A 27,936-nucleotide genomic window follows, 5' to 3' on the forward strand; every position below is an offset into this window, starting at 1 on the left:
AGTCTCTGATTGGCTCTCTCCTGACGGCCCCAAATCTGAACAGCTGCCTGGACACTGAATCAGAATCTCTCATATATGTGTTACTTCATCATCATAGGCCGAGTCAATGAAAACAGTGAACACATTCCAGTGTGAGCACGCTCACACATGCCACTGTGAACTGGGACGTTCTTTTACTTCAATATTTTGATTATGACGATAAGTGATGAAGCTGATTAACACCTGCATGCATTGGTAACTGAATGGGTCTATGACAGCTGGGCCTCATGTACATCTATGTATATGTATATGTGTGTATGTGTATGTGTGTGTATATGTGTGTATATGTGTGTGTATATGTACATGCTCCTCCAGGTGCTCCGACATGTTCTCCCTGTGTCAGTGTGGGTTTCCTCCAGGTGCTCTGACATGTTCTCCCCGTGTCAGCGTGGGTTTCCTCCAGGTGCTCTGACATGTTCTCCCTGTGTCAGTGTGGGTTTCCTCCAGGTGCTCTGACATGTTCTCCCTGTGTCAGCCTGGGTTTCCTCCAGGTGCTCTGACATGTTCTCCCTGTGTCAGCGTGGGTTTCCTCCAGGTGCTCTGACATGTTCTCCCTGTGTCAGCCTGGGTTTCCTCCAGGTGCTCTGACATGTTCTCCCTGTGTCAGCATGGGTTTCCTCCAGGTGCTCCAGCTTCCTCCCACAGTCCAAAGACATGCAGGTTAATTGGTGACTCTAAATTGTCCGTAGGTGTGAATGTGAGTGTGAATGGTTGTCTGTCTCTATGTGTCAGTCCTGTGATAGTCTGGTGACTTGTCCAGGGTGAACCCTGCCTCTCGCCCAGTGTCAGCTGATAGGCTCCACTTCCCATTGACCCCCACCCAGTTTCAGCGGTCAGAAAAAATGAATTAATTAATTTTGTAATTTCTGTATTGCGTCAGTATTTGTAGATGCCTGGAAAATTTGCTGTTGTATAAGATCAACCTGAAGCAATAATAGTTATTAAATCATGATACAGATCACAAACAGAAATGTCTAAACCGGACACTGTCGCAGCTTAACTGCCTGCTGACATGTTGCAGTTATCCACAGGAGACGCCGTCACCTCACAGAAATGAGGCTGCAGGATCTGATGATTCATAAAAAAGAAAAGCAAAACAGCGCTAACTGCCAGTCAATCTGTCATAGCTGGGCTGAAAGTGACAGATGGAAGGTGCACTGTAAAATATCTGACTGTACATTCACAGTAAATTACTGGATACTAGCTGTATCACTTTCACAGGAAGTTACTGTGACACACCACAGTGGGGCTGAACTTTAATTTTAGTGTGTCTGGACCAATCAGAGAGGCTCTGCTCTGGACTTCACGGCTGCGTTCAGCCCCGACAAAATGTCGCAAAACATTTATTTAAAGGAAATGCTGATGCGTTAAACACCCTGCTGTGTTCGGCAGGCGCTCTGCCGTTCAATGCGGCGAGGTTCAGGTCACATTGGCATCGTGGGAATCACAGATAAGTTTAAAATATTAACAAACATAAAGTAAAGATTTACTCAACGTTTATTTATAAACACGCTGCTGCTGATTGGGTAACGCCTCTGACACGCCCACCATTCACCATTTCACATAAACGTGTTGATCAACCTGGAAATTGGAGCAAACCGGAGCACACTGTCAGCTGGTGGGTCATGTGATGCACGTCATGTGACCTACCACGATGGCGTCCTTCACATTCTTCCTGATGTCCTGAATCTTCTGCTGCTTCTCTCTGGAAAATAAGACTTGATTTTTTCAGAACATGAGTTTGACAGGAATTATTTCCCATGAGCCTTTGAGGTCAGCACACACTCATCAGGTTGAGAAAAAATAAGACAGGAAGCTGACGACAACGTTAACCTGACGGTAAATAAACAACAATCAAACTAATTGACTGAAGAACTGAATAGTCATGAGTGAACAGCACTGATGTCACTGATCAAATCAATACTGTAGTATTGAGTACTGTCAAACCACTGCCAGGCCGGAACTTTCAAAATAAAAGTAATAAAGTCTTTAAAGTTTGACTCACTCAGCGTTAAAACCGTCCACATGAAGGATCCTCATCTGCTTCACGATCGTGCTTTTACCTGATTCTCCTGCACCTAGAGACAGACAGGTGAGAGACAGACAGGTGAGACAAACAGGTGAGACAAACAGACAGACAGGAAGACTGACAGACAGGTGTCTCACCCAGCAGTAACAGTCTGTGTGTAGCTTTATAAGCCTGTCTCTCTTTCTGCAGCTGTCTCTCGATCTTCTTGTTGGCTTCTCGTTTCGCTTTTTCATCCAAACGTTCTTCCTCCGTCTTCCCTCCCAGACAGCCCATCTCCACTGGAACCAGTAAACAAACAACTGAAACCAGTGAACAACCACAGAAAACAATAAACAACCAGTAAACAACCCACTGAAACCAGTAAACAACCCACTGAAACCAGCAAACATCGTACTGAAACCAGTTCACAACCCACTGAAACCAGTAAACAACCCACTGAAACCAGCAAACAACCTACTGAAACCAGTAAACAACCCACTGAAACCAGCAAACAACCTACTGAAACCAGCAAACAACCTACTGAAACCAGTAAACAACCTACTGAAACCAGTAAACAACCTACTGAAACCAGTAAACAACCCACTGAAACCAGCAAACAACCCACTGAAACCAGCAAACAACCCACTGAAACCAGCAAACAACCTACTGAAACCAGTAAACAACCCACTGAAACCAGCAAACAACCCACTGAAACCAGCAAACAACCTACTGAAACCAGTAAACAACCCACTGAAACCAGCAAACAACCCACTGAAACCAGCAAACAACCTACTGAAACCAGTAAACAACCCACTGAAACCAGCAAACAACCTACTGAAACCAGTAAACAACCCACTGAAACCAGCAAACAACCCACTGAAACCAGCAAACAACCTACTGAAACCAGTAAACAACCCACTGAAACCAGCAAACAACCTACTGAAACCAGTAAACAACCCACTGAAGCTAGTTAACAACCTACTGAAACCAGTTAACAACCCACTGAAACCAGTAAACAACCCACTGAAGCTAGTTAACAACCTACTGAAACCAGTTAACAACCCACTGAAACCAGTAAACAACCCACTGAAACCAGCAAACAACCTACTGAAACCAGTTAACAACCCACTGAAACCAGTAAACAACCCACTGAAGCTAGTAAACAACCTACTGAAACCAGTTAACAACCCACTGAAACCAACAAACATCGTACTGAAACCAGTTCACAACCCACTGAAACCAGTAAACAACCCACTGAAACCAGCAAACAACCCACTGAAACCAGCAAACAACCCACTGAAACCAGTAAACAACCCACTGAAACCAGCAAACAACCCACTGAAACCAGTTAACAACCCACTGAAACCAGCAAACAACCTACTGAAACCAGCAAACAACCCACTGAAACCAGTTAACAACCCACTGAAACCAGTTAACAACTATAATATTATTACTTTCAATAATGTTGTTGTAAGCTACTGTCATTACCTGCATCTCTCTCTCTCTCTCTCTCTCTCTCTCTCTCTGTCTCTCTCTCTGTCTCATTGTGTCATGTGGATTACTGTTAATTTATCATGCTGATCTGTTCTGTACGACATCTATTGCACGTCTGTCCGTCCTGGAAGAGGGATCCCTCCTCAGTTGCTCTTCCTGAGGTTTCTACCGTTTTTTCCCCGTTAAAGGGTTTTTGGGGAGTTTTTCCTGATCAGCTGTGAGGGTCATAAGGACAGAGGGATGTCGTATGCTGTAAAGCCCTGTGAGGCAAATTGTGATTTGTGATATTGGGCTGTATAAATAAAATTGAATTGAATTGAATTGAATCCACTGAAACCAGTTAACAACCGACTGAAACCAGTAAACAACCCACTGAAACCAGCAAACCCACTGAAACCAGTTAAAAACAATATATACATTAAAGCTGATCAACATAAACAACTGATGACATCATATATTATTGTTTAGATTTTGTTGTTGAGTTTTTAAACCTTGTTTTGAGCCGTCATCTCAGAAAAGATCAGAAACATGTTTTAAATGAATTAAAGCCTGAGACACGTCACAGCAGCACAACAACCTGTTCAGCTTCAATATAAAGAAACAAAACATTAAGATAAAGAGACACTGGGGGACACTGAGGGACACTGAGGGACACTGAGGGACGCAGACACACATCTCTACGTTCCTGTAGTTGTACTCAAAAGACATGTCCTCGTGAGGACGTATTTTTTTACCGTAGTGCTGCTTTGACTTCAGTAAAGGACCTGAAAACTTCTCTCACCACTCCTGAAACCAATAAACCCAGTACCTCACCGGCTGGTCCCAGTCCAGTCCTGGTTGTACCTGTAGCTGTCGGTGATCACTGAGCCGTCGTGTCTCAGCAGGTCCAGATCAGATTGTCTTTCTGTCCGTCCATCAAAGTCACAAAAGAAAAAAGAACAATAGCAGCAGCTCCTCAACCGATCAGCATCCCCATGTGTCCTCCAGCAGGTCCAGCTCAGGTCCAGTGCAGAGGAACCAGTGCTCCTGGTGATGTTTGGTTGTCTTCTTTGTTACACAGTGAGGAGACAAACACCTGAGCGTCTGTCTGTCCCTCCCCCCGTCTCTAATAGCGTCTCATTAGTCGTCTCTCTGCGTCTTCTCTTTGGGGGATTCTCTGTTTTTTCCTCTCGTGTCACTTTGCTGCCTGACAACCAGCAGCTGGATTCACAAACACAAACTCCTCTGACGGACCCAGTCTGGATCAGGACTGAGTCTGGACCTGGATGGACCAGGACTGAGTCTGGACCAGCAGACAGCAGGTCAGAGGTCAGGAGACACTGATGAAACTTTTCACTGAACCAGTTTTAATCACAATTTATGACCGAACGTGTTCAGACTAAAATAATGTTCCACAGGTGTGTGACTGACTTCAACCTGTCTGTTGGTGTTAGGTTGTCTCCTCCGAGTGGTCGTCTGAAGTCACTGCATCCTGTCACATCACAACTGCCTGTTACCGTGGTAACCAGCTGATGGTGCAGTCAACAATGTGAGGGTCAAACAAACAAAAAAACAAACAAAACTGAATTCACTGATTCTGTTCATGTTGTTTTTTAATTTATTTCAGTCTTCAGAAAACAAAGCGATCCATTAACTCAAGAGGAAACAAAAACACAAAAGTCGCTGAATGAGGTTTGGTGAATGATGGTGATCCAAACAAACAAACAAACAAACAAACAAACAGCTGTCCACTCAGACTGGTCTGTTCTCGTCCTGAATGTGATCAGTGTTTTCTAACAGACTGGATCACACACCTGACCTGGACAGTTTCTACATCACTAACTCTCCTCTTTATTGGACGAGCTCCTCTCTTCTCCTCCCTCATTGGCTGGACGGACACTCCGCCCCCGACTCGCTGCTCTCCAGAGACTTTAACCTGAGGAGACAGACAACACATCGTCAGGGTTTTACAGCTGGTGGACGTTTTAACATTGGATCATATCTCAAGAGAAAACTGGCTCTTCCTCGTGTTGTCAGGAGTCTGATCACAGGTCATTTCAGAGAGACAAACAAGTAAACAATCAACTGAAACCAGTAAACAAGCCGACTGTGCATCGTTTGTGACTGTTGTGAGAGTAAACTATTAAAACCTGCCTCCTGCTAACCGGAGCTAAAGGCCCACTGCTGAGCGTAGCCTCCCGCTAACCGGAGCTAAAGGCTCAGTGCTGAGCGTAGCCTCCTGCTAACCGGAGCTAAAGGCTCTCGGCTACAGCTTCAGGTTCATGTTCGTGTAGCTGGAGTCTTGAATCACTGTGTGTCCTCTGTCTCACTACACACTGCTACAGACCACTTTGTCGCGAGGAGAGCTGGCAGCAGCGCTGGAGACAGACCCCCAGTCAGTGGCCGCAGTAAACATGATTCCAGCCCTGCAGGATCAGCTAACTTTCTGTTGTCAATATGATCATCAGAAGACCATATTTACTGTCTGTCAATGAAATGAAATGTAATTGTGCATCAAGCGTGAAAAACTGGTGAGAGTCTAATTGTGTAGCTGTTGTGTGCGGGGAGGGGCTGAGACAATCTAACACTGGGTTACTGTATGAAGCCTGTGCATACGCCTGTGGTCGTCTGGTGGGAGGGGCTGCAGGAGGACGGAGGGGTGGAGTCCCTGCCTCCCTCTAGCTTTAATACAGATTGTGACGAACCAGATGTGTTGAGATGAGAGCCCGTCAGTGTGAACAGGACTCAGACTGACCTCTGCAGGTGTTCATCACAGAAGGAGCCCAGTCGCTGCATCTCAGACTGGAAGAAGCTCTGAGGGCAAAGAGAGGAGACGCAGTGAGAACTGGATCAGGTGTGACATCTGAATCTGCTCCCACAGCTCTCTGTTTGACACATTCCTCCAACGCTTACACATTAAAAATTCAAACATCTTTTAGCTTCTGCTGCTTCTTTACTTTGAAATGATGCGGTACTTGTCTCTAAATACACACATACACTCAGCAGCCACTTTATTAGGTACACCTTGCTGGCACCAGGTTGGACCTCCTTTTTAATTCTTGGTGTCACAGATTCAACAAGGTGCTGGAAACATTCCTCAGAGATCTGGGTCCATATTGACATGATGACATCACACAGTTGATCCATGATGAGAATCTCCCGTTCCAGCACATCCCAAAGGTGCTCTATTGGACTGAGATCTGGTGACTGTGGAGGCCATTGGAGTACAGTGAAGTCATTGTCATGTTTGAGATGTGAGCTTTGTGACATGGTGCGTTATCCTGCTGGAAGTAGCCATCAGAAGATGGGTACACTGTGGTCATAAAGGGATGGACACGCTCAGCAACAATACTCAGGTAGGCTGTGGTGTTTAAACCATGCTCAGTTGGTACTAAGAAAATCTCCCCCACACCATTACACCACCAGCAGCAGCAGCAGCCTGAAGCGTTGATACAAGGCAGGATGGATCCATGCTTCCATCTGAATGTGGTTTCTCCAATCTTCTATTGTCCAGTTTTGGTGAGAAAACCCGTGTGAATTGTAGCCTCAGTTTCCTGTTGTTAGCTGACAGGAGTGGCACCTGGTGTGGTCTTCTGCTGCTGTAGCCCATCTGCTTCAAGGTTGGACAAGGTGTTGTTGCTTCAGAGATGCTCTTCTGCACACCTTGGTTGGAACCAGTGCTTATTTGACTTCCTGTTGCCTTTCTATCATCTTGAACCAGTCTGGCCATTCTCCTCTGACCTCTGGCATCAACAAGGCATTTTGGCTCACTGGATATTTTCTCTTTTTGGGACCATCCTCTGTAAACCCTAGAGATGGTTGTGCTGAAAATCCCAGTAAATACTCAGACCAGCCCGTCTGGCACCAACAACCATGCCACGTTCAAAGTCACTTCAATCACCTTTCTTCATCATTCTGATGCTCCGTTTGAACTTCAGCAGCTCGTCTTCACCATGTCTACATGACTAAATGTTAATGAGCTGCTGACACCTGATTGGCTGATTAGATATGCGTGTTAATGAGCAGCTGAACAGGTGTACCTAATAAAGTGGCCGCTGAGTGTATTACACAAAGACTTTCTCCTCCAAACATGTTCTTAATAATATCACAGCTGTCCAGTTGACATATTGCAACTTTTTCTCTAAATATTAAAGTCCAGTGACAGAAGTTTTTTTGTGGTTGTGTCAGGTGACCGAGGAGCACAAACTGTCAGTACCAGGATCTGTGTGTTTATGGAGTTCAGGCTGGTTGAGTTTTCATTCAGTTGCTTCAGCTGATCAGTGACGCTGTTCTCAAACCTCTGCAGCAACACTAACCTACACACACACACACACACACACACACACACACACACACACACACAGGAATACATGTTGTCATGTCAACATAAAGAGTCTCACATTCCTGTAAATCTCATGGGGTCAAAAACAAAAGTGTTCATCTTAAAGCCACAGTGTGCAGGAATGTCTCCCATCTAACACTGAGATCATATATTGCATTCAAACACACAGCGCACTCTAGCGCCTCACTGTTTCAAACGCGTATTGCAACTACGGTAGCCGCTGTGTACCAAAAAGCTATGACAACACTGATGAAACCATGTCATCCGATACTTCATGGAGTATTCATTCAGGCTCCTACACAGACACACACGTGACGCGAGTTGACAAACCCCCTCCTCACCATGCTGGCTGTGGTTACAGCGTAGGACTGTTGGGGCGGCTGTAAATCCAAACAAACCAATCACGTCTGGTCTTTTGACAACTGACAAGTGGCTCAGCCTCACACACCTCACCCCCCCCCCCCCCCTCACATCACTGCGCCGCTGACAGCTTTTAGCGGCGGCGCTACGACCCCGGCACTGCTGCAGCATAACACAGTCCCACTCTTTGGGCATAATGCAGGGTCATGCACATGCAGCATCACGGGAGACGGAATCCTCGTCGCCAAGAAAGCGCAAAAGCGAATCAAAAAGGCAGCGTGACCGGCGAATTAAAAAAACGAGGGTCAACATCAGGGCAGCCTTTCCCAGGTGGAGAGAGCTGCTGAAGGAGAACGGTAATGCAGTCACAGGCCAGCGCCGCTGTTAGCTGTTAGACGCTGATAGCGTTACTTTGTATGTTACTTCGCACGTTACATATGTTACTTTGCACATTACTTTGTACATGACTGCGAACGCTCATTACTAAATACGTTATGTTACTCTGTGGCTCCATTTGCTACTTTGTGCATTATGTATGTTACTTCGTATGTAACTAACTTTTTATGTTACATGTTACTTCGTATGTTATATCTGTTACTTTGTACATTAGTTCATGTTATGTATGTTACATCACGTTATGTATGTTACTTTGTTTCCTACTTCATATAATTTGTACATTGCAGGACCTGTGTTGAAGGACAGGTCAGTCCTTCCAGAAAAATGCGGAGTTTTTTTGTGATTGTTGTGGGCAAAAATCCTTGTTTATGCGGCACGTTTTCTTAAAAAATGCGATGGAATATGCGGGATATTTATGCAAAAACTTGCGGGAACTTGTAAAACTGCGGTTCGATGAAAAAGAGAAAAAGAGTGATTCCCCCAACAGCCTGTTCTCACTAGGCTACTACCTTAATGTAAAGAGTCATCTATAATTACTTCCTATGATAAGCAAGCATACTACATCAGAGAAAGTGCAGGGAATATTTAAGTTCTCATCTTGTTTTATTTCAGACCTTAATAAACACATGGCTCAAACTTACAAAACATTGCTGAGTCAAAAAAGTTCTGTAGCTTTACAAAAGAATATGCTACAACTTGTGTAAAAATAAATAAAATATATATTATGTCATGAAGGCTATGGAGAGAGATCTGTTTTTGCGCACCTGCTGGTTAAGCGCTTTTGAAAGGAGTCAGGCGTCAGAGACCTGTCACATGCTCTTTGGCTCCACGGTGGGATTTACCCCTGGTGTTACGCGCTCTGGGAGAACCTCCCTTCTCTCTGTCACAAATCTCTCTCAAACTACTGTCATTAACGACAGCGCTTCTCTTAGCCCTGACTTCGGCTAAGAGAGTGAGTGATTTATGTGCGCTCTCAGTCTCCCTGTCTTGTCTCGTTATCAGAGATGACGGGAGCGCAGCTACTCTGAGACCGAATCCCACATTCATACCTAAAATCATAACCAGCTCTTTTAGGTCGAGAGTTATTTCACTGGAAGGTTTCTTCCCTCCTCCCCACAGGAGGAGAAGAAACATCACACCGACTCTGCCCAGTGCGCGCTCTGTCTCATTACGTGACGTGCACAGCGAGCTTCAGACAGACACAGCAGCTGTTTGTACATTACAGAGAGCATTCACAAGGAAAACCCCTCCAATTAATATTTCAACTTTCTGCTAAGATATATGTGACTTCTTTGCAACGCAAATTTGGGGATTATGAAATCATGCAAGCCCCGCATATTTCGCGCATTTTGTGGGGAAATATACGGCCCCGCATAAATATGCGGGCTGATTATACGTTGAATTATGCCATCGCGTAATCGCGTTTTTCTGGAGGGACTGACAGGTGTGTCTGAGTACCTGTGTTGATGGACAGGTGTGTCTGAGTACCTGTGTTGATGGACAGGTGTGTCTGAGTACCTGTGTTGATGGACAGCTGTCAGCAGTGAGGAGACGTGTTGCTGACACTCTTTTAAAGACAAAAGAATTTCAGTTTCCACGCTCTTCCAGCAGCCCTGAAAACAGGTCGTATTAGTTTCTATTGACTGACCATTTTATTTATGTATTGATCAGTCCCATAATGTCAATAATCAATAACCTTTATTTAGACCATACTGACAGTGAAATGTTGTTCAAGTTGTGTTTTAAAGGTGTTGAAGGCAGCTGTGATGCCTGACGTCAATTCTGACTCTGGCTCCACTCCTGACTCTTTCGCACCCCCCTTTCCCTCATCATCAAGCAGTCCGCCCCCTGCCTCGAATGGCTCCGCCTCCTTCGGTGATGACTCTGGTAACAGATGAACAGCAGATGGATTAAAACAATTTAAACACTGAGGCAGATTTAAGGGAATTATCAAAGAAAAACTACCTGATGGTGGCGATTTAGACTCCTCCCTCTCTGGCTGAGGCTCCGCCCTCTTCTTTTGGGCCAAAAAGTCCTCAGTTTGGTCTGACAAGTAGCCTTTAAACACCCACATCATTAATACAAAAATATTTTACAAACAAAAACAGCATGTATTTTGAGAGACTGGCAGCAGATAACCAAGGAAGCCCCGCCTACTATGACATCATTACTGACATAGACCAAAAACCAATAGATGAAATGTTTGGGCCGACAAAATTATTGAACACGTAGAGAGACAGTGACGAATAAACACCTGAGTCTGGAGCAGCTCTCTTCCTGTCAGAGCTGAAGACTTCCTGGAAAATCAAACAGGAAACAGATGAAAAAAAAAAAAACAGGGAACAGCTGGTGTTTTCAATAAAAGAAGAGGAAATGTACTTTTCTTAAAGGAGAGACATATTCTCCAAACTCCCCCGTCTTTTCCTGAGAGACCTCTGGCTCTGCCCCCACAGGGACACCTGAGAGACAGAAAGACACAGTACAGATGGTTAACAGCAGGTGTTCGCCAGATGTTAGCAGGTGTTAGCCAGATGTTAGCGGGTGTTAGCCAGATGTTAGCGGGTGTTCGCCAGATGTTAGCGGGTGTTCGCCAGATGTTAGCGGGTGTTAGCCAGATGTTAGTGGGTGTTAGCCAGATGTTAGCAGGTGTTCGCCAGATGTTAGCGGGTGTTCGCCAGATGTTGGGGGTGTTCGCCAGATGTTAGCAGGTGTTAGCCAGATGTTAGCAGGTGTTAGCCAGATGTTAGCAGGTGTTAGCCAGATGTTAGCAGGTGTTAGCCAGATGTTAGCAGGTGTTAGCCAGATGTTGGGGGTGTTCGCCAGATGTTAGCAGGTGTTAGCCAGATGTTAGCGGGTGTTCGCCAGATGTTAGCAGGTGTTCGCCAGATGTTGGGGGTGTTCGCCAGATGTTGGGGGTGTTCGCCAGATGTTAGCAGGTGTTAGCCAGATTTTAGCAGGTGTTAGCCAGATGTTAGCGGGTGTTCGCCAGATTTTAGCAGGTGTTAGCCAGATGCTAGCATGTGTTCGCCAGATTTTAGCAGGTGTTAGCCTGTTAGCCAGATGTTAGCAGGTGTTCACCAGATGTTAGCGGGTGTTCGCCAGATTTTAGCAGGTGTTAGCCAGATGCTAGCATGTGTTCGCCAGATTTTAGCAGGTGTTAGCCAGATGTTAGCAGGTGTTAGCAGGTGTTAGCAAGATGTTAGCACGTGTTAGCAAGATGTTAGCAGGTGTTTGCTAGGTGTTCGGCAGATGTTAGCCAGATGTTAGCAGGTATTCTGTGCAGTGATAAAGGGGCTTTAAAGAGTCTGACTGACCTGAGTCGTGTGTCGGAGTCGAGTGTTGAATCTGATCAAACAGAAACTCTGATCTGCTCACTGGAGTCTGAAAACAACAAACCGTCTCTTCTATTAACGTCCAAAAAACCTGTCTTTACCAGCGGCTGTTTTCACAGTGCCGTTACCTTGGTTACAGAGGAGTCTTCTTCACTGCTCGGAGACGACAGGGGCAAAACTAGACAACAGGCAGACAGAGCTGATTGGAGTGATGTCATACGACTGTGGCACAAACACCTTGTTCATATTTCATACAGCGGGTAAAATAAATATTGAACACGTCACCATTTTTCTCAGTAAATATATTTCTAAAGGTGCTATTGTCATGAAATTTTCACCAGATGTCGGTAACAACCCATGCAATCCACACATGCAAAGAAACCAAAATAAATAATTTCAGAAATTAAAGTTATGTGTAATAAAATGGAATGACCCAGGAAAAAAGTATTGAACACGCTTACTGAAATTTATTTAATACTTCGTACAAAAGCCTTTGTTGGTAATGACAGCTTCAAGACGCCTCCTGTATGGAGAAACTAGTCGCATACATTGCTCAGGTGTGATTTTGGCCCATCCTTCCGCACAAACAGTCTTCAAATCTTGAAGTTTCCGTGGGCCTCTTCTGTGAACTCTGATCTTTAGTTCTTTCCACAGATTTTCTATTGGATCCAAGTCAGGCGATTGGCTGGGCCATTCTAGCAGCTTTATTTTCTTTCTCTGAAACCAACTGAGAGTTTCCTTGGCTGTGTGTTTGGGATCATTGTCTTGCTGAAACGTCCACCCTCGTTTCATCTTCATCATCCTGGTAGATGGCAGCAGATTTTTATCAAGAATGTCTCGGTACATTTTTCCATTCATCCTTCCTTCTATTATATGAAGTTTGCCAGTGCCATATGCTGAAAAACAGCCCCACACCATGATGTTCCCACCTCCAAACTTCACTGTTGGTGTGGTGTTTTTGGGGTGATGTGCAGTGCCATTTGACCTCCAAACATGGTGTGTATTATGGCATCCAAAGAGTTCAATTTTGGTCTCATCTGACCAGACTATATTCTCCCAGTATTTCACAGGCTTGTCTAAATGTTGTGCAGCAAACTTTAAACGTGCTTCAACATGCTTTTTCTTCAGCAATGGAGTCTTGCGTGGTGAGCGTGCATACAGGCCATGGCAGTTGAGTGCATTACTTATTGTTTTCTTTGAAACAATTGTACCTGCTAATTCTAGGTCTTTCTGAAGCTCTCCACAAGTGGTCCTTGGCTCTTGGACAACTCTTCTGATAATTCTTTTCATTCCTCTGTCAGAAATCTTGCGAGGAGCACCTGGTCGTGGCCGGTTTATGGTGAAATGATGTTCTTTCCACTTCCAGATTATGGCCCCAACAGTGCTCACTGGAACATTCAGAAGTTTAGAAATCCTTCTGTAACCAATACTATCAGTATGCTTTGCAACAATAAGGTTGCGAAGGTCTTGAGACAGCTCTTTGGTTTTACCCATCATGAGATGCTTCTTGTGTGACCTTGGTAATGAGACACCTTTTTATAGGCCATCATTTGGGACTGAACCAGCTGATATTAATTTGCACTGACAAGTGGCAGGATTGCTTTCTAATTACTGATAGATTTCAGCTGGTGTCTTGGCTTTCCATGCCTTTTTGCACCTCCCTTTCGTTATGTGTTCAATACTTTTTCCCTGTGTCATTTCACATTATTACACATAACTTAATTTATGGACATCTATGGTTTGATTTCTTTGCATGTGTGGATTGCATGGGTTGTTACCGACATCTGGTGAAAATTTCATGACAATAGCACTTTTAGAAATATAGTTACTGAGAAAAATAGTGACGTGTTCAATATTTATTTTACCCTCTATATTTACAGCTGCAGAGTTTATTCAGCAACCTGAATATAAACTCATTATCTGATTAATTATTAACTGTTTTAACCACCAGACAAATCAAATATGACGAGAATAAAAAAGATGTTTATCATTGATAGTTAAAGATGTTGAAAGTACGAAGTTTGAAGGAAGTTAACGAAGTGTTAACGAGAGTAGGACAGACTTACTCTTCAGCTGACTCTTGCTCTGTGGTTTCTTCCTGCTGTAGGATCTACCATTGTGTCTGTGTGCAGAGGGGGACACCTGGAGCGTACCACTCGAGTCTTCCTCTCTGCAGGAACTCTTTACTTTCTGTTTATACAGTGAGAGGACACAGAGACAGCTGTCAGACAAACGGACGGACGGACAGACAGACGGGCAGACGGACAGACAGACAGACAGACAGACAGACGGGCAGACAGACAGACAGACAGACGGGCAGACAGACAGACAGACAGACAGACAGACGGGCAGACGGACAGACAGACAGACAGACAGACGGGCAGACGGGCAGACAGACAGACAGACAGACGGGCAGACAGACAGACAGACAGACAGACAGACAGACGGGCAGACGGGCAGACGGACGGACAGGTACCATGAAGACTCTCCCAGCAGCCTCCTCCAGCTCTCGGTGGTGTTCAGAGTTAAACTTCAGCTCCACTGTTTGACCTCTGCTGTTGTGGTGCATGATGGGATTGTTCAGCCAGACGCTGAGGACTGTATCTGCCCCAGTGCATCATGGGAAAATACACACACAGTCATATTGATCAAAAGCATTGGGATCAGTCAGTAGAGACCTGTTGATGAGGATGAACTGTAAATGTTACTGACCGTGTTGGTTCAGCTGGAGACTGTAATGATCCACGTCCCCCCTCGGCAGGTGGATCGACCCCCACAGGAAAGCCTGAAACACATGATGCGTCACCAGAGACACAAAGACACGAAGACATTTAACACGTTTGACTCACAGGACCGTGATGAAGCCCAGGAAATCTGCTGAGAGCCAAACTGAACCCACTTTAATCTGAAACTTCTCATCCCTCTCAGGTCATCCTCACTGAGTTGTTATGATAATCTATAATCTGTGTTTTATAATCTGTGTCTGATAATCTATAATCTGTGTTTTATAATCTGTGTCTGATAATCTATAATCTGTGTCTGATAATCTATAATCTGTGTTTTATAATCTGTGTCTGATAATCTATAATCTATGTCTAGTAATCTATAATCTGTGTTTTATAATCTGTGCCTGATAATCAGTCGAATAATCTGTTATTATTTATGTTTGATTATCTGTCTGACAATTTGTCTGAAAATCTATAATCTGATAATCTGATATCCATTCACCCCTCACCTCCAGCTAACATGCTAATAGTAGCATTAGCACCATGTTATGGAGCAGATTAGGTACCTGAGGCTCGTCAATGAAGAAGCTGACACATCCTGAGCTGACGTTGAAATCGATCCAGAACTGGTCCAGTTTGTCGTCTTTTGGTCGAAACAGCTGCAGAGGAAGGAAACAGGAAGTAAACCTGCAGCGTCTGGTTTGTCCAGAGTGTCAAGGGTTAAAGAGTTTTACCTCAGTGGAGCCCAGGAATGCTCGGAGACACGGGAAGGTGTACACCCTGCCAGACAGAACGCAGGGAAAAGTCATCACAACAAACAGTTTTCACTTTGCTTCAATTCACGTTCCATTAATCACCTCCTCTGGTTGCCATGGTAACCATTGACAAAGTTCAGGAAATGGCGGCAGTCCTGAGGAGAGAGAGAGAGAGACGGGTCAGGAAGGGACAGACAGGAAGAGACAGGTCAGAGAGGGACAGGTCAGAGAGAGAGAGAGAGAGAAGTCAAAGAGAGACAGAGAGAGAGAGACAAGTCAAAGAGAGACAGACAGGAAGAGACGGATCAGAGAGGGACAGACAGGTCAGAGAGAGTTGCTTGGCAACGAAAGAGCTTGGCAGCAAAGATTATGAGCTCCTGAAACCTTTCAATATTTTATTGTGTTTTCACTTTTAAGTGTCTGATTAACAACATCAGGTGGTTGGAAGGTGCACTCAACCACTGAAGAGAAGAAAACCAGACTTCTCTACGATTTCTACGCAGTTTTTTTACCAAAAGAAGTTGCTACCTAGCTAACGTTAGCTGGAGGAAAACAATTCTACTCCTGCTGTGCAACTGACAGTTAGCTAGCAACAACAACAAAGGTCTGAAGAAAAACTACAGAGGAGAACAAAAAAGAGAGAAGATTTTCCAATCACAACTGGACTGGCAAAATTTTGGGGACATCACCAGGACCAGGACTGAAAAATAAGGTATCGCCGTCAAGATAACTGTTCAGAAACTACCAACAGTGACCAACTGTCAGCTGAAACCCACCATGATAAATGAACACTGTGGAGCAACAGCTGAGCAGCAGCAACTGATGAAGATACAGATATATCAACTGTAGCAACACAGAGGCAACCAGGACAGATCACTGGTAGCAGACTTCAGCAAGAAGAACAACTGCAAGGTAAAATGCAAGCTACTGTTCTTCACTCACCATCCTGAAAACTGGCACACAGCAACATGTGAGCAGCTTACTCACATTAAGAAGAATGGGATCAGTAAAGGCAGACAGATTTGGGGGGCGGCAGTAGCTCAGTCCACAGGGACTTGGGTTGGGAACCGAAGGGTTGCCTGTTCAAGTCCCTGTCCGAACCAAAATATGGAGCGTGGACTGGCGGCTGGAGAGGTGCCAGTTCACCTCCTGGGCACTGCCGAGGTGCCCCTGAGCAAGGCGCAAGGCACCGAACCCCCCCAACCGCTCGGAGCGCCTGTCATGGGCAGCCCACTCCGACATCTCTCCACTTAGTGCATGTATAGGTCCAGTTTGTGCATGTGTGTGTTCGGACCTGTGTGTAATTGACAAACAGAGGGAAAAAATTGAATTTCCCCTCAGGGATTAATAAAGGATATAAAATTAAAAAAAAATAAAATTAAAAAAATTACTGCCTGTGAAGATGCACACCGCTCAAGTCCCATTTTAACTGTGAACATATGCCACAATGGAACAGTTATGATCCAGGGATCCAAGGACAGTCTGGACAACTTTGAGAACAGTTTCCAAACACTGAAAACTGTGGCAGCATCAAAAGTCTCTCCTCCTCCTCCTCCTCCTCCTCCTCCTCCTCCTCCTCCACAAGAGCTCCAGACCAGGTCACCCATCTCCAGCAGACCTCCACCTACACCATACCCTGAATCACCCAAACTCTCCAGCAGTCTCAGAGTCCTGAAGGAAGGTATCTCAGTACTCGAGCGAGAGTTCATAGAGTTCAGAGAGAAGACACTGAGCAGTCTTCAGAGGTCTGATGACTGCCATTTAGTGGAGGAGATGTACAGTACTCCACAGTTCAGACAGAGAGAGAGACAGGTCAAAGAGAGACAGAGAGAGAGACAGGTCAAAGAGAGACAGAGAGAGAGACAGGTCAAAGAGAGACAGAGAGAGAGACAGGTCAAAGAGAGACAGATAGAGAGAGACAGAGAGAGACAGACAGACAGGGAGAGACAGACAGGTAGAGATGGGTCAGAGAGACAGGTAGAGATGGGTCAGAGAGACAGTCAGTCACTTACCACCTCAAAGTCTCCGTCTCTGATGTCACAGAAGGCACTGCTGATGTCACGGCTGGAGAACCACTGATTGGCTCTGTGCTGTCGTTCCTTCCTGGGAGTCAGTCGACACAGAGCCTCTGATAGGCTGACCTGCAGCTCGTAGTCTGGAACAGGACCAATGAAAACACAGCTTCAGTCACCTGGAGGAGGACCTCAGTGGGCAGGGCTGCGCTCAGCCACGACCAAACACAACCAGAGGTTTCCATTAACGCAGATGGCGGTCTTTAAATACGTCGCGGTTTCATCCAATTCAAGGACACTCCATCATCGCATCGAGACCCCGCCCTCATTTCTGTCAGGTCGTGCTCAAAGCATTATGGGTACTGTGAAAACTGGGGACTGCAGAACAGGAAGTGGTTCTGGTTCTGTCTGTAAATATGTATTAATGTGTTTTATCATAACTCACCTCCAACGGTCAGAACTGCTGCTGCCACCTGAGATCTGTCAGACAGACAGGTACAGACAGGGAGAGACAGACAGGGAGAGATGGACAGGAACAGACACACAGGGAGAGACAGACGGAGAGACAGACAGGGAGAGACAGGGAGAGACAGACGGGGAGAGACGGACAGGGAGAGACAGACAGGGAGAGACAGACAGGGAGAGACAGACGGGGAGAGACGGACAGGGAGAGACAGACAGGGACAGGCAGACAGGGAGAGACAGACAGGGAGAGACAGGTAGAGACAGGCAGGTAGAGACAGACAGGGAGAGACAGACAGGGACAGACAGACAGGTAGAGACGGACAGGTAGAGACGGACAGGTAGAGACAGGGAGAGACAGACGGGGAGAGACGGACAGGGAGAGACAGACAGGGAGAGACAGACAGGGAGAGACAGACAGGGAGAGACGGACAGGGAGAGACAGGGAGAGACAGACGGGGAGAGACGGACAGGGAGAGACATATAATCTATAATCTGTTTTATAATCTGTGTCTGATAATCTATAATCTGTATCTGATAATCTATAATCTGTTTTATAATCTGTATCTGATAATCTATAATCTGTTTTATAATCTGTATCTGATAATCTATAATCTGTATCTGATAATCTATAATCTGTTTTATAATCTGTATCTGATAATCTATAATCTGTATTTGATAATCTATAATCTGTGTTTTATAATCTGTATCTGATAATCTATAATCTGTATCTGATAATCTATAATCTGTGTTTTATAATCTGTATCTGATAATCTATAATCTGTTTTATAATCTGATAATAGTAGTAGTATAGTAGTGTGTATTACAGTGTGTATTACAGCAGTGTGTCTTACAGTGTGTCTTACAGTGTGTATTACAGTGTGTATTACAGTAGTGTGTATTACAGTGTGTATTACAGTAGTGTGTATTACAGTGTGTATTACAGTAGTGTGTCTTACAGTGCGTATTACAGTGTGTATTACAGCACTGTGTCTTACAGTAGTGTGTATTACAGTGTGTATTACAGTAGTGTGTATTACAGTGTGTATTACAGTAGTGTGTATTACAGTAGTGTGTCTTACAGTGTGTATTACAGTAGTGTGTATTACAGTGTGTATTACAGTAGTGTGTATTACAGTAGTGTGTCTTACAGTGTGTATTACAGTAGTGTGTATTACAGTGTGTATTACAGTAGTGTGTATTACAGTAGTGTGTCTTACAGTGTGTATTACAGTAGTGTGTATTACAGTAGTGTGTATTACAGTGTGTCTTACAGTGTGTATTACAGCAGTGTGTCTTACAGTGTGTCTTACAGTGTGTATTACAGTAGTGTGTCTTACATCGTGTCTTACAGTGTGTATTACAGTAGTGTGTCTTACAGTGTGTATTACAGTGTGTATTACAGTAGTGTCTTACAGTGTGTCTTACAGTGTGTATTACAGTAGTGTGTCTTACAGTGTGTATTACAGTGTGTATTACAGTAGTGTGTATTACAGTGTGTATTACAGTGTGTATTACAGTAGTGTGTCTTACAGTGTGTATTACAGTAGTGTGTATTACAGTGTGTATTACAGTGTGTATTACAGTAGTGTGTATTACAGTGTGTATTACAGTGTGTATTACAGTAGTGTGTATTACAGTGTGTATTACAGTAGTGTGTATTACAGTGTGTATTACAGTGTGTATTACAGTAGTGTGTATTACAGTGTGTATTACAGTAGTGTGTATTACAGTGTGTATTACAGTGTGTATTACAGTAGTGTGTATTACAGTGTGTATTACAGTAGTGTGCATTACAGTGTGTATTACAGTAGTGTGTCTTACAGTGTGTATTACAGTGTGTATTACAGTAGTGTGCATTAGTGTGTATTACAGTGTGTATTACAGTAGTGTGTATTACAGTGTGTATTACAGTAGTGTGTCTTACAGTGTGTATTACAGTGTGTATTACAGTAGTGTGTCTTACAGTGTGTATTACAGTGTGTATTACAGTAGTGTGTATTACAGTGTGTATTACAGTAGTGTGCATTACAGTGTGTATTACAGTAGTGTGTCTTACAGTGTGTATTACAGTGTGTATTACAGTAGTGTGTATTACAGTAGTGTGTCTTACATTGTGTCTTACAGTGTGTATTACAGTAGTGTGTCTTACAGTGTGTATTACAGTAGTGTGTATTACAGTGTGTATTACAGTAGTGTGTCTTACAGTGTGTATTACAGTAGTGTGTATTACAGTGTGTATTACAGTAGTGTGTATTACAGTGTGTATTACAGTAGTGTGTATTACAGTGTGTATTACAGTGTGTATTACAGTAGTGTGTATTACAGTAGTGTGTCTTACAGTGTGTATTACAGCAGTGTGTCTTACAGTGTGTATTACAGTAGTGTGTCTTACAGTGTGTATTACAGTAGTGTGTCTTACAGTGTGTATTACAGTGTGTATTACAGTAGTGTGTATTACAGTGTGTATTACAGTAGTGTGTCTTACAGTGTGTATTACAGTAGTGTGTCTTACAGTGTGTATTACAGTAGTGTGTCTTACAGTGTGTATTACAGTGTGTATTACAGTAGTGTGTATTACAGTAGTGTGTCTTACAGTGTGTATTACAGTGTGTATTACAGTAGTGTGCATTACAGTGTGTATTACAGTAGTGTGTATTACAGTAGTGTGTCTTACAGTGTGTATTACAGTGTGTATTACAGTAGTGTGCATTACAGTGTGTATTACAGTAGTGTGTCTTACAGTGTGTATTACAGTGTGTATTACAGTAGTGTGTATTACAGTAGTGTGTCTTACAGTGTGTATTACAGTGTGTATTACAGTAGTGTGTATTACAGTGTGTCTTACAGTGTGTATTACAGCAGTGTGTCTTACAGTGTGTATTACAGTAGTGTGTCTTACAGTGTGTATTACAGTGTGTATTACAGTAGTGTGTCTTACAGTGTGTATTACAGTGTGTATTACAGTAGTGTGTATTACAGTAGTGTGTCTTACAGTGTGTATTACAGTGTGTATTACAGTAGTGTGTATTACAGTGTGTATTACAGTAGTGTGTCTTACAGTGTGTATTACAGTGTGTATTACAGTAGTGTGTATTACAGTGTGTCTTACAGTGTGTATTACAGCAGTGTGTCTTACAGTGTGTATTACAGTAGTGTGTCTTACAGTGTGTATTACAGTGTGTATTACAGTGTGTATTACAGCAGTGTGTCTTACAGTGTGTATTACAGTAGTGTGTCTTACAGTGTGTATTACAGTGTGTATTACAGTAGTGTGTATTACAGTGTGTATTACAGTAGTGTGTCTTACAGTGTGTATTACAGTGTGTATTACAGTAGTGTGTATTACAGTAGTGTGTCTTACAGTGTGTATTACAGTGTGTATTACAGTGTGTATTACAGTAGTGTGTCTTACAGTGTGTATTACAGTGTGTATTACAGTAGTGTGCATTACAGTGTGTATTACAGTAGTGTGTCTTACAGTGTGTCTTACAGTGTGTATTACAGTAGTGTGTCTTACAGTGTGTATTACAGTGTGTATTACAGTAGTGTGTATTACAGTGTGTATTACAGTAGTGTGTATTACAGTAGTGTGTATTACAGTGTGTATTACAGTAGTGTGTATTACAGTAGTGTGTCTTACAGTGTGTCTTACAGTGTGTATTACAGTAGTGTGTCTTACAGTGTGTATTACAGTGTGTATTACAGTAGTGTGTATTACAGTAGTGTGTATTACAGTGTGTATTACAGTAGTGTGTATTACAGTAGTGTGCATTACAGTGTGTATTACAGTAGTGTGTCTTACAGTGTGTATTACAGTGTGTATTACAGTAGTGTGTCTTACATCGTGTCTTACAGTGTGTATTACAGTAGTGTGTCTTACATCGTGTCTTACAGTGTGTATTACAGTGTGTATTACAGTAGTGTGTATTACAGTAGTGTGTCTTACAGTGTGTATTACAGTAGTGTGTCTTACAGTGTGTATTACAGTGTGTATTACAGTAGTGTGTCTTACAGTGTGTATTACAGTGTGTATTACAGTAGTGTGTCTTACAGTGTGTATTACAGTGTGTATTACAGTAGTGTGTATTACAGTAGTGTGTCTTACAGTGTGTCTTACAGTGTGTATTACAGTAGTGTGTCTTACAGTGTGTATTACAGTGTGTATTACAGTAGTGTGTATTACAGTAGTGTGTCTTACAGTGTGTATTACAGTGTGTATTACAGTAGTGTGTCTTACAGTGTGTATTACAGTGTGTATTACAGTAGTGTGTCTTACAGTGTGTATTACAGTAGTGTGTATTACAGTAGTGTGTATTACAGTGTGTATTACAGTAGTGTGTATTACAGTAGTGTGTATTACAGTGTGTATTACAGTAGTGTGTATTACAGTAGTGTGTATTACAGTGTGTATTACAGTAGTGTGTATTACAGTAGTGTGTATTACAGTGTGTATTACAGTAGTGTGTATTACAGTGTGTATTACAGTAGTGTGTATTACAGTAGTGTGTCTTACAGTGTGTATTACAGTAGTGTGTCTTACAGTGTGTATTACAGTGTGTATTACAGTAGTGTGTCTTACAGTGTGTATTACAGTGTGTATTACAGTAGTGTGTCTTACAGTAGTGTGTCTTACAGTGTGTCTTACAGTGTGTATTACAGTAGTGTGTATTACAGTGTGTATTACAGTGTGTATTACAGTAGTGTGTATTACAGTAGTGTGTCTTACAGTGTGTATTACAGTGTGTATTACAGTAGTGTGTCTTACAGTGTGTATTACAGTGTGTATTACAGTAGTGTGTATTACAGTGTGTATTACAGTAGTGTGTATTACAGTAGTGTGTATTACAGTGTGTATTACAGTAGTGTGTATTACAGTAGTGTGTATTACAGTGTGTATTACAGTAGTGTGTATTACAGTAGTGTGTATTACAGTGTGTATTACAGTAGTGTGTATTACAGTATGGGGGACGGGCTCTGGGCGGCCTGGATCAGTTTCCTCTGGTCGCGGCTCAGAGACTCCAGGATGCTGTTTAAAGTTCTGATGGCCTGAAAACAAGATCAAATCAGTTCAACTTAGAGACCAGTAAAGATCAGCACAGACCAGTGCACACCAGTAAAGATCAGCACAGACCAGTGCACATCAGTAAAGATCAGCACAGACCAGCATAAATGAATGTGGGAATGGTCTCCATGGTTACCTCTAGTCTCAGCGGAAAGAAGATCTCTGGTTCTAAAGTGAATCGAGCCAACTGAAGGAGAACCACAGACAGCTGACTGACTGAGAGACAGACAGGTGGAGACAGACAGGTGGGGACAGACAGGTGGAGACAGACAGGTAGAGACAGACAGGTGGGGGCAGAAAGGTAGACAGACAGGTGGAGACAGACAGGTGGATACAGATAGGTGGGGACAGACAGGTGGATACAGATAGGTGGACATAGACAGGAAGAGACAGACACATGGGGAGAGACAGGTGGGGACAGACAGGTGGGGACAGAAAGGTAGAGACAGACAGGTGGAGACAGACAGGTGGGGGCAGAAAGGTAGAGACAGACAGGTGGAGACAGACAAGTGGATACAGACAGGTGGGGGCAGACAGGTAGGGGCAGACAGGTGGGGACAGACAGGTGGAGACAGACAGGTGGGGGCAGAAAGGTAGAGACAGGTGGGGGCAGACACATGGAGACAGACAGGTGGGGACAGACACATGGAGACAGACAGGTAGAGACAGACAGGTGGGGGCAGACACATGGAGACAGACAGGTGGAGACAGACAGGTGGGGACAGACAGGTAGAGACAGACAGGTGGGGGCAGAAAGGTAGAGACAGGTGGGGGCAGACACATGGAGACAGACAGGTGGGGACAGACACATGGAGACAGACAGGTAGAGACAGACAGGTGGGGGCAGACACATGGAGACAGACAGGTGGAGACAGACAGGTGGGGACAGACAGGTAGAGACAGACAGGTGGGGGCAGAAAGGTAGAGACAGACAGGTGGAGACAGACAAGTGGATACAGACAGGTGGAGACAGACAGGTGGGGGCAGACAGGTGGGGGCAGACAGGTAGGGGCAGACAGGTAGGGGCAGACAGGTGGGGACAGACACATGGAGACAGACACATGGAGACAGACAGGTAGAGACAGACAGGTGGGGACAGACACATGGAGACAGACAGAGACAGACAGGTGGAGACAGACAGGTAGAGACAGACAGGTAGAGACAGACAAGTGGATACAGACAGGTGGGGACAAACACATGGAGACAGACAGGTGGGGGCAGAAAGGTAGAGACAGACAGGTAGAGACAGGTGGATACAGACAGGTGGACATAGACAGGAAGAGACAGACACATGGGGAGAAACAGGTGGGGGCAGACAGGTGGAGACAGACAGGTGGATACAGATAGGTGGAGACAGATACATGGGGAGAGACAGGTGGAGACAGACAGATGGAGACAGACAAATAGAGGCAGACACATGGGGAGAGACAGGTGGAGACAGACAGATGGAGACAGACAAATAGAGGCAGACACATGGAGACAGACAAATAGAGGCAGACACATGGGGAGAGACAGGTGGAGAGAGACACATGGGGAGAGACAGGTGGAGAGAGACACATGGGGAGAGACAGGTGGAGAGAGAGAACATGAGACTCAAAGTGAACAAACTGTAACTGAAGATCAAAGATACAGAATGAAGGAAGAGACCTGGAAGAGACGCCTGACCCAGGAGCTGACAGACAGACAGACAGACAGACAGACAGACAGGCAGGCAGACAGACAGACAGACAGACAGACAGACAGACAGGCAGACAGATAGACAGTTAGTGGAGGCTTTGACCTGTGTATAAGGAATAAATCTTACACCTTTAGTATATTGGTGACATGAAAGTACACAAGATGGACACATGCAGTATTTTTACTTTTACTCAAGTAAAGTATCATCTTCCACCAAATATCATGACTTCCTGTTTCGATACGTTTTCATTGGCCGATCAGCCTGCAGCTGGGTCCTGATTGGCTGAATATGTAACTGCCAGGAGCACGTGATTAACGCACAGCAGGACTCCATTTCCCATCGTGCTTGTTACACCCACAAACGTAATACAAATCTGCAGCTTTGAATGTAATAATCCTGCAAACGTAATAACAGCCCACAAACGTAACACACAGTTTTCCTGCAAATGTAATAACTATTACATTTGCAGGAAATTATTACGTATGTGGGAAGGTGAAAATCTAAACTGTAATAACTTCTCACAAATGTAATATGAGACTGAATAACGATCTTTGTGGTTGATGTTGTTTGTTTGTTTACTCATACACCTGCCAATAGTGATGCGTGTGTTGACAAGCAACCCGCAGGTCGGGTCAGAAAGTGACAGAGCAGCGTTCTGAGTAAGTTAGAAATAACTTACAGAAGCACACACACACACACACACACACACACACACACACACACACACAGGTCATTCCTTGTCAGTTCACAGAATTACTCTGTGGCAGCAAATATGTCGTTTAATTGGATTTATTTTATTTTCTTCTGCCTCTTGTTAATACGGATTTCTCTGCAGCATCTGGCCTACAGCACCTGTTCAGCACCTCGGACAGCGGCGCTGCGGGATGGGTTGGCTCTCACAGGGGGTCAGGTGCAGGTTGTAAGCTTTAAAAACCATGGCTTACAATAACTTCATCCTCCTCCACTCAAAAATGTGTTTTCTTCTTGTTCCTACAGATGAATGTTTGAGCCTCACTGTGCACAATGATGTATGTGCAGAGCTTGACACTCGAAGGCTGTTTTCACATTTATCTGCTGAAAATGCTCATATGATTTTAAGGGCTAGGGCTACGAGCCTATGTTGGTGGCTTATGTAGCCTATGTTTGAACCATTTAATTAAAATGTGTCTGCATATCAAAAGCCAAAAACTTGAATATGTCGTTCATTCTTTGGAAGGGCTACAAGCATGATTTGTGACATCAAAAATATTTTAGAAGCCAGTCAAGGTCCAATGTTCAACTTACACAAGTGTGATATGGAAACTTGAAGCCTCCAGTGCACATACACTGAGAGAAACATAATGTATCATTTTGTCTGTTGTTACCTACATGGCAATTCTCACTTTCCTGCATTCACATAGGCTACATTAATTAATAAAGTTCACCAGTCATTAATTATTTGCAAGCCTTTAATTGTCAGTGTTCAGACAGTCTTGGTCCATGTTACTATCAAAAAGTTCACGGACCAGTCTTAAATCTTGAAAAATGTTTTCAGTACTTCAAAGAATGAACGACATATTCAAGTTTTTGGCTTTTGATATGCAGACACATTTTAATTAAATGGTTCAAACATAGGCTACATAAGCCACCAACATAGGCTCGTAGCCCTAGCCCTTATCATTAATCATATGATGATAGTACATATGATAGTAACATGGACCAAGACTGTCTGAACACTGACAATTAAAGGCTTGCAAATAATTAATGACTAGTGAACTTTATTAATTAATGTAGCCTATGTGAATGCAGGAAAGTGAGAATTGCCATGTAGGTAACAACAGACAAAATCATACATTATGTTACATTACTTTAAATAAACAGCCTTTCAGTTAAGTGTAATGTAAGGTCTCATCCACTTATTATTATTTGAATATGAATTATTTATTATCTTTAAAACCAAAGAAGACACGCAGGCGATGGTCACTTCGCGGTAAAACAGTTCAACTTTGGAACAACTTTTCACCCCTTCAGTTCAGTTCAAGTTTATTTGTTCAGGGACAGTGCACATTGATGAACATTGCTGTAAATGTGCCAGTTTATAGCTGATTAGCTAATTTTCAACTGCAGTCCCTGGGCAGAATGTTAATTGCCAAGTGTAAAAACATGGAAGTACACATAACACAATAATATAATTACAAAATACACATTTCGAATTTACATTGCCAAGCACACGTCAGTACAGTCCGACTTAACGAGATCTACTTAATGGACACACTTCTGGTTATTCTTTAACCAGTCTTTGAGCTTTCCTTTAAAAGCATAAAATGTAGGACATTCCCTTATTGTGGAGGGAAGACTGTTCCAAATGTCCCCCCCTAGGACAGACAACACATTTCTGCCAAATGTGGTGCGTCTGTGAGGGATCTCAACGTCTCCTCTGTCGCAGGCCCTAGTGTTCATGCCCCTGACAGTCCTGTTTTTTATAAATTCTTTCAGAGGTGGAGGAGCAAGACCGTGAAGAGTTTTGTACATAGCGCAGGCAAATTTAAAAACCTTGAAGCTATCAAAACTTAGAAAACTATACTTTTTGAGGATAATACAGATGTGATACGAGTAAGGTTTTTTGTCCAGTGTCTTTAAAGCTTTTTTATAGAGGGATTCTATTGGTTTGAGTACTGTTGAACATGCCAATGCCCAGCTAGTGAAACAGTAGTCAATGTGTGAGAAGATCATGCAGTGTAAAAACATCAGAGCTGCAGTATTAGTTAATGAGTTTCTTATTTGTCTGAAGTTTGCCAGGTTGTGTTTAACCGAATTAGACACCTTTTTAATGTGTTTCCTGAATGAGAGTGTCGAGTCCAGGATGACTCCAAGATATCTAAACTCGTTTACCAACGAGAGCTCCTCTCCTCCCAGAAACACACCAGATCGAGTAATTTTTGGTTGCTGTTTTGCAAAATACATACAGACACTTTTTTTGACGTTTAAGGAAAGACATGTAAGTAAGCCAGCATGATGTATTTGGTATCAATGGATTCATTGAAATCTCAAGATATATATGATACTGCCCATCCCAAAGGTTTCACTGTTAAGTCCATTCTCAGTGTATGTGCACTGGAGGCTTCAAGTTTCCATATCACACTTGTGTAAGTTGAACATTGGACCTTGACTGGCTTCTAAAATATTTTTGATGTCACAAATCATGCTTGTAGCCCTTCCAAAGAATGAACGACATATTCAAGTTTTTGGCTTTTGATATGCAGACACATTTTAATTAAATGGTTCAAACATAGGCTACATAAGCCACCA

The 27,936-nt window shown here is 43.5% G+C and overlaps 2 protein-coding genes across 2 annotated transcripts in view; both read right to left on the minus strand.

Annotated features, from left to right (window-relative positions):
• The window catches only part of LOC125882000 (guanine nucleotide-binding protein G(olf) subunit alpha-like), a 15,369-nt gene extending 10,855 nt beyond the window's left edge, over nucleotides 1–4,514 (minus strand). Inside the window, exons 1-4 of the mRNA XM_049565602.1 lie at nucleotides 4,385–4,514; nucleotides 2,206–2,346; nucleotides 2,045–2,117; nucleotides 1,690–1,744 (exon numbers count right to left, since the gene is read on the minus strand). Coding sequence (XP_049421559.1) covers nucleotides 1,690–1,744; nucleotides 2,045–2,117; nucleotides 2,206–2,341 — 264 coding nt within the window. The 5' untranslated portion in view covers nucleotides 2,342–2,346; nucleotides 4,385–4,514. The remainder of the gene's footprint in view (nucleotides 1–1,689; nucleotides 1,745–2,044; nucleotides 2,118–2,205; nucleotides 2,347–4,384) is intronic.
• A 657-nt stretch (nucleotides 4,515–5,171) lies between these two features.
• LOC125881977 (synaptonemal complex protein 2-like) overlaps nucleotides 5,172–27,936 on the minus strand; it is a 35,921-nt gene continuing 13,156 nt past the window's right edge. The window contains exons 5-25 of the mRNA XM_049565512.1: nucleotides 24,618–24,642; nucleotides 23,107–23,186; nucleotides 22,866–22,954; nucleotides 17,889–17,923; nucleotides 17,444–17,586; nucleotides 15,534–15,586; nucleotides 15,411–15,456; nucleotides 15,243–15,335; nucleotides 14,663–14,735; nucleotides 14,427–14,554; nucleotides 14,017–14,140; nucleotides 12,079–12,128; nucleotides 11,933–11,999; nucleotides 10,998–11,077; nucleotides 10,873–10,915; nucleotides 10,584–10,676; nucleotides 10,336–10,502; nucleotides 10,137–10,231; nucleotides 7,737–7,836; nucleotides 6,276–6,334; nucleotides 5,172–5,456 (exon numbers count right to left, since the gene is read on the minus strand). Of these exons, the coding sequence (XP_049421469.1) occupies nucleotides 5,402–5,456; nucleotides 6,276–6,334; nucleotides 7,737–7,836; nucleotides 10,137–10,231; nucleotides 10,336–10,502; nucleotides 10,584–10,676; nucleotides 10,873–10,915; nucleotides 10,998–11,077; nucleotides 11,933–11,999; nucleotides 12,079–12,128; nucleotides 14,017–14,140; nucleotides 14,427–14,554; nucleotides 14,663–14,735; nucleotides 15,243–15,335; nucleotides 15,411–15,456; nucleotides 15,534–15,586; nucleotides 17,444–17,586; nucleotides 17,889–17,923; nucleotides 22,866–22,954; nucleotides 23,107–23,186; nucleotides 24,618–24,642 (1,698 nt within the window). The 3' untranslated portion in view covers nucleotides 5,172–5,401. The remainder of the gene's footprint in view (nucleotides 5,457–6,275; nucleotides 6,335–7,736; nucleotides 7,837–10,136; nucleotides 10,232–10,335; nucleotides 10,503–10,583; nucleotides 10,677–10,872; nucleotides 10,916–10,997; nucleotides 11,078–11,932; nucleotides 12,000–12,078; nucleotides 12,129–14,016; nucleotides 14,141–14,426; nucleotides 14,555–14,662; nucleotides 14,736–15,242; nucleotides 15,336–15,410; nucleotides 15,457–15,533; nucleotides 15,587–17,443; nucleotides 17,587–17,888; nucleotides 17,924–22,865; nucleotides 22,955–23,106; nucleotides 23,187–24,617; nucleotides 24,643–27,936) is intronic.

Source organism: Epinephelus fuscoguttatus, linkage group LG21 (genome assembly GCF_011397635.1).
Source record: "Epinephelus fuscoguttatus linkage group LG21, E.fuscoguttatus.final_Chr_v1".
Classification (NCBI taxonomy): Eukaryota; Metazoa; Chordata; class Actinopteri; order Perciformes; family Serranidae; genus Epinephelus; species Epinephelus fuscoguttatus.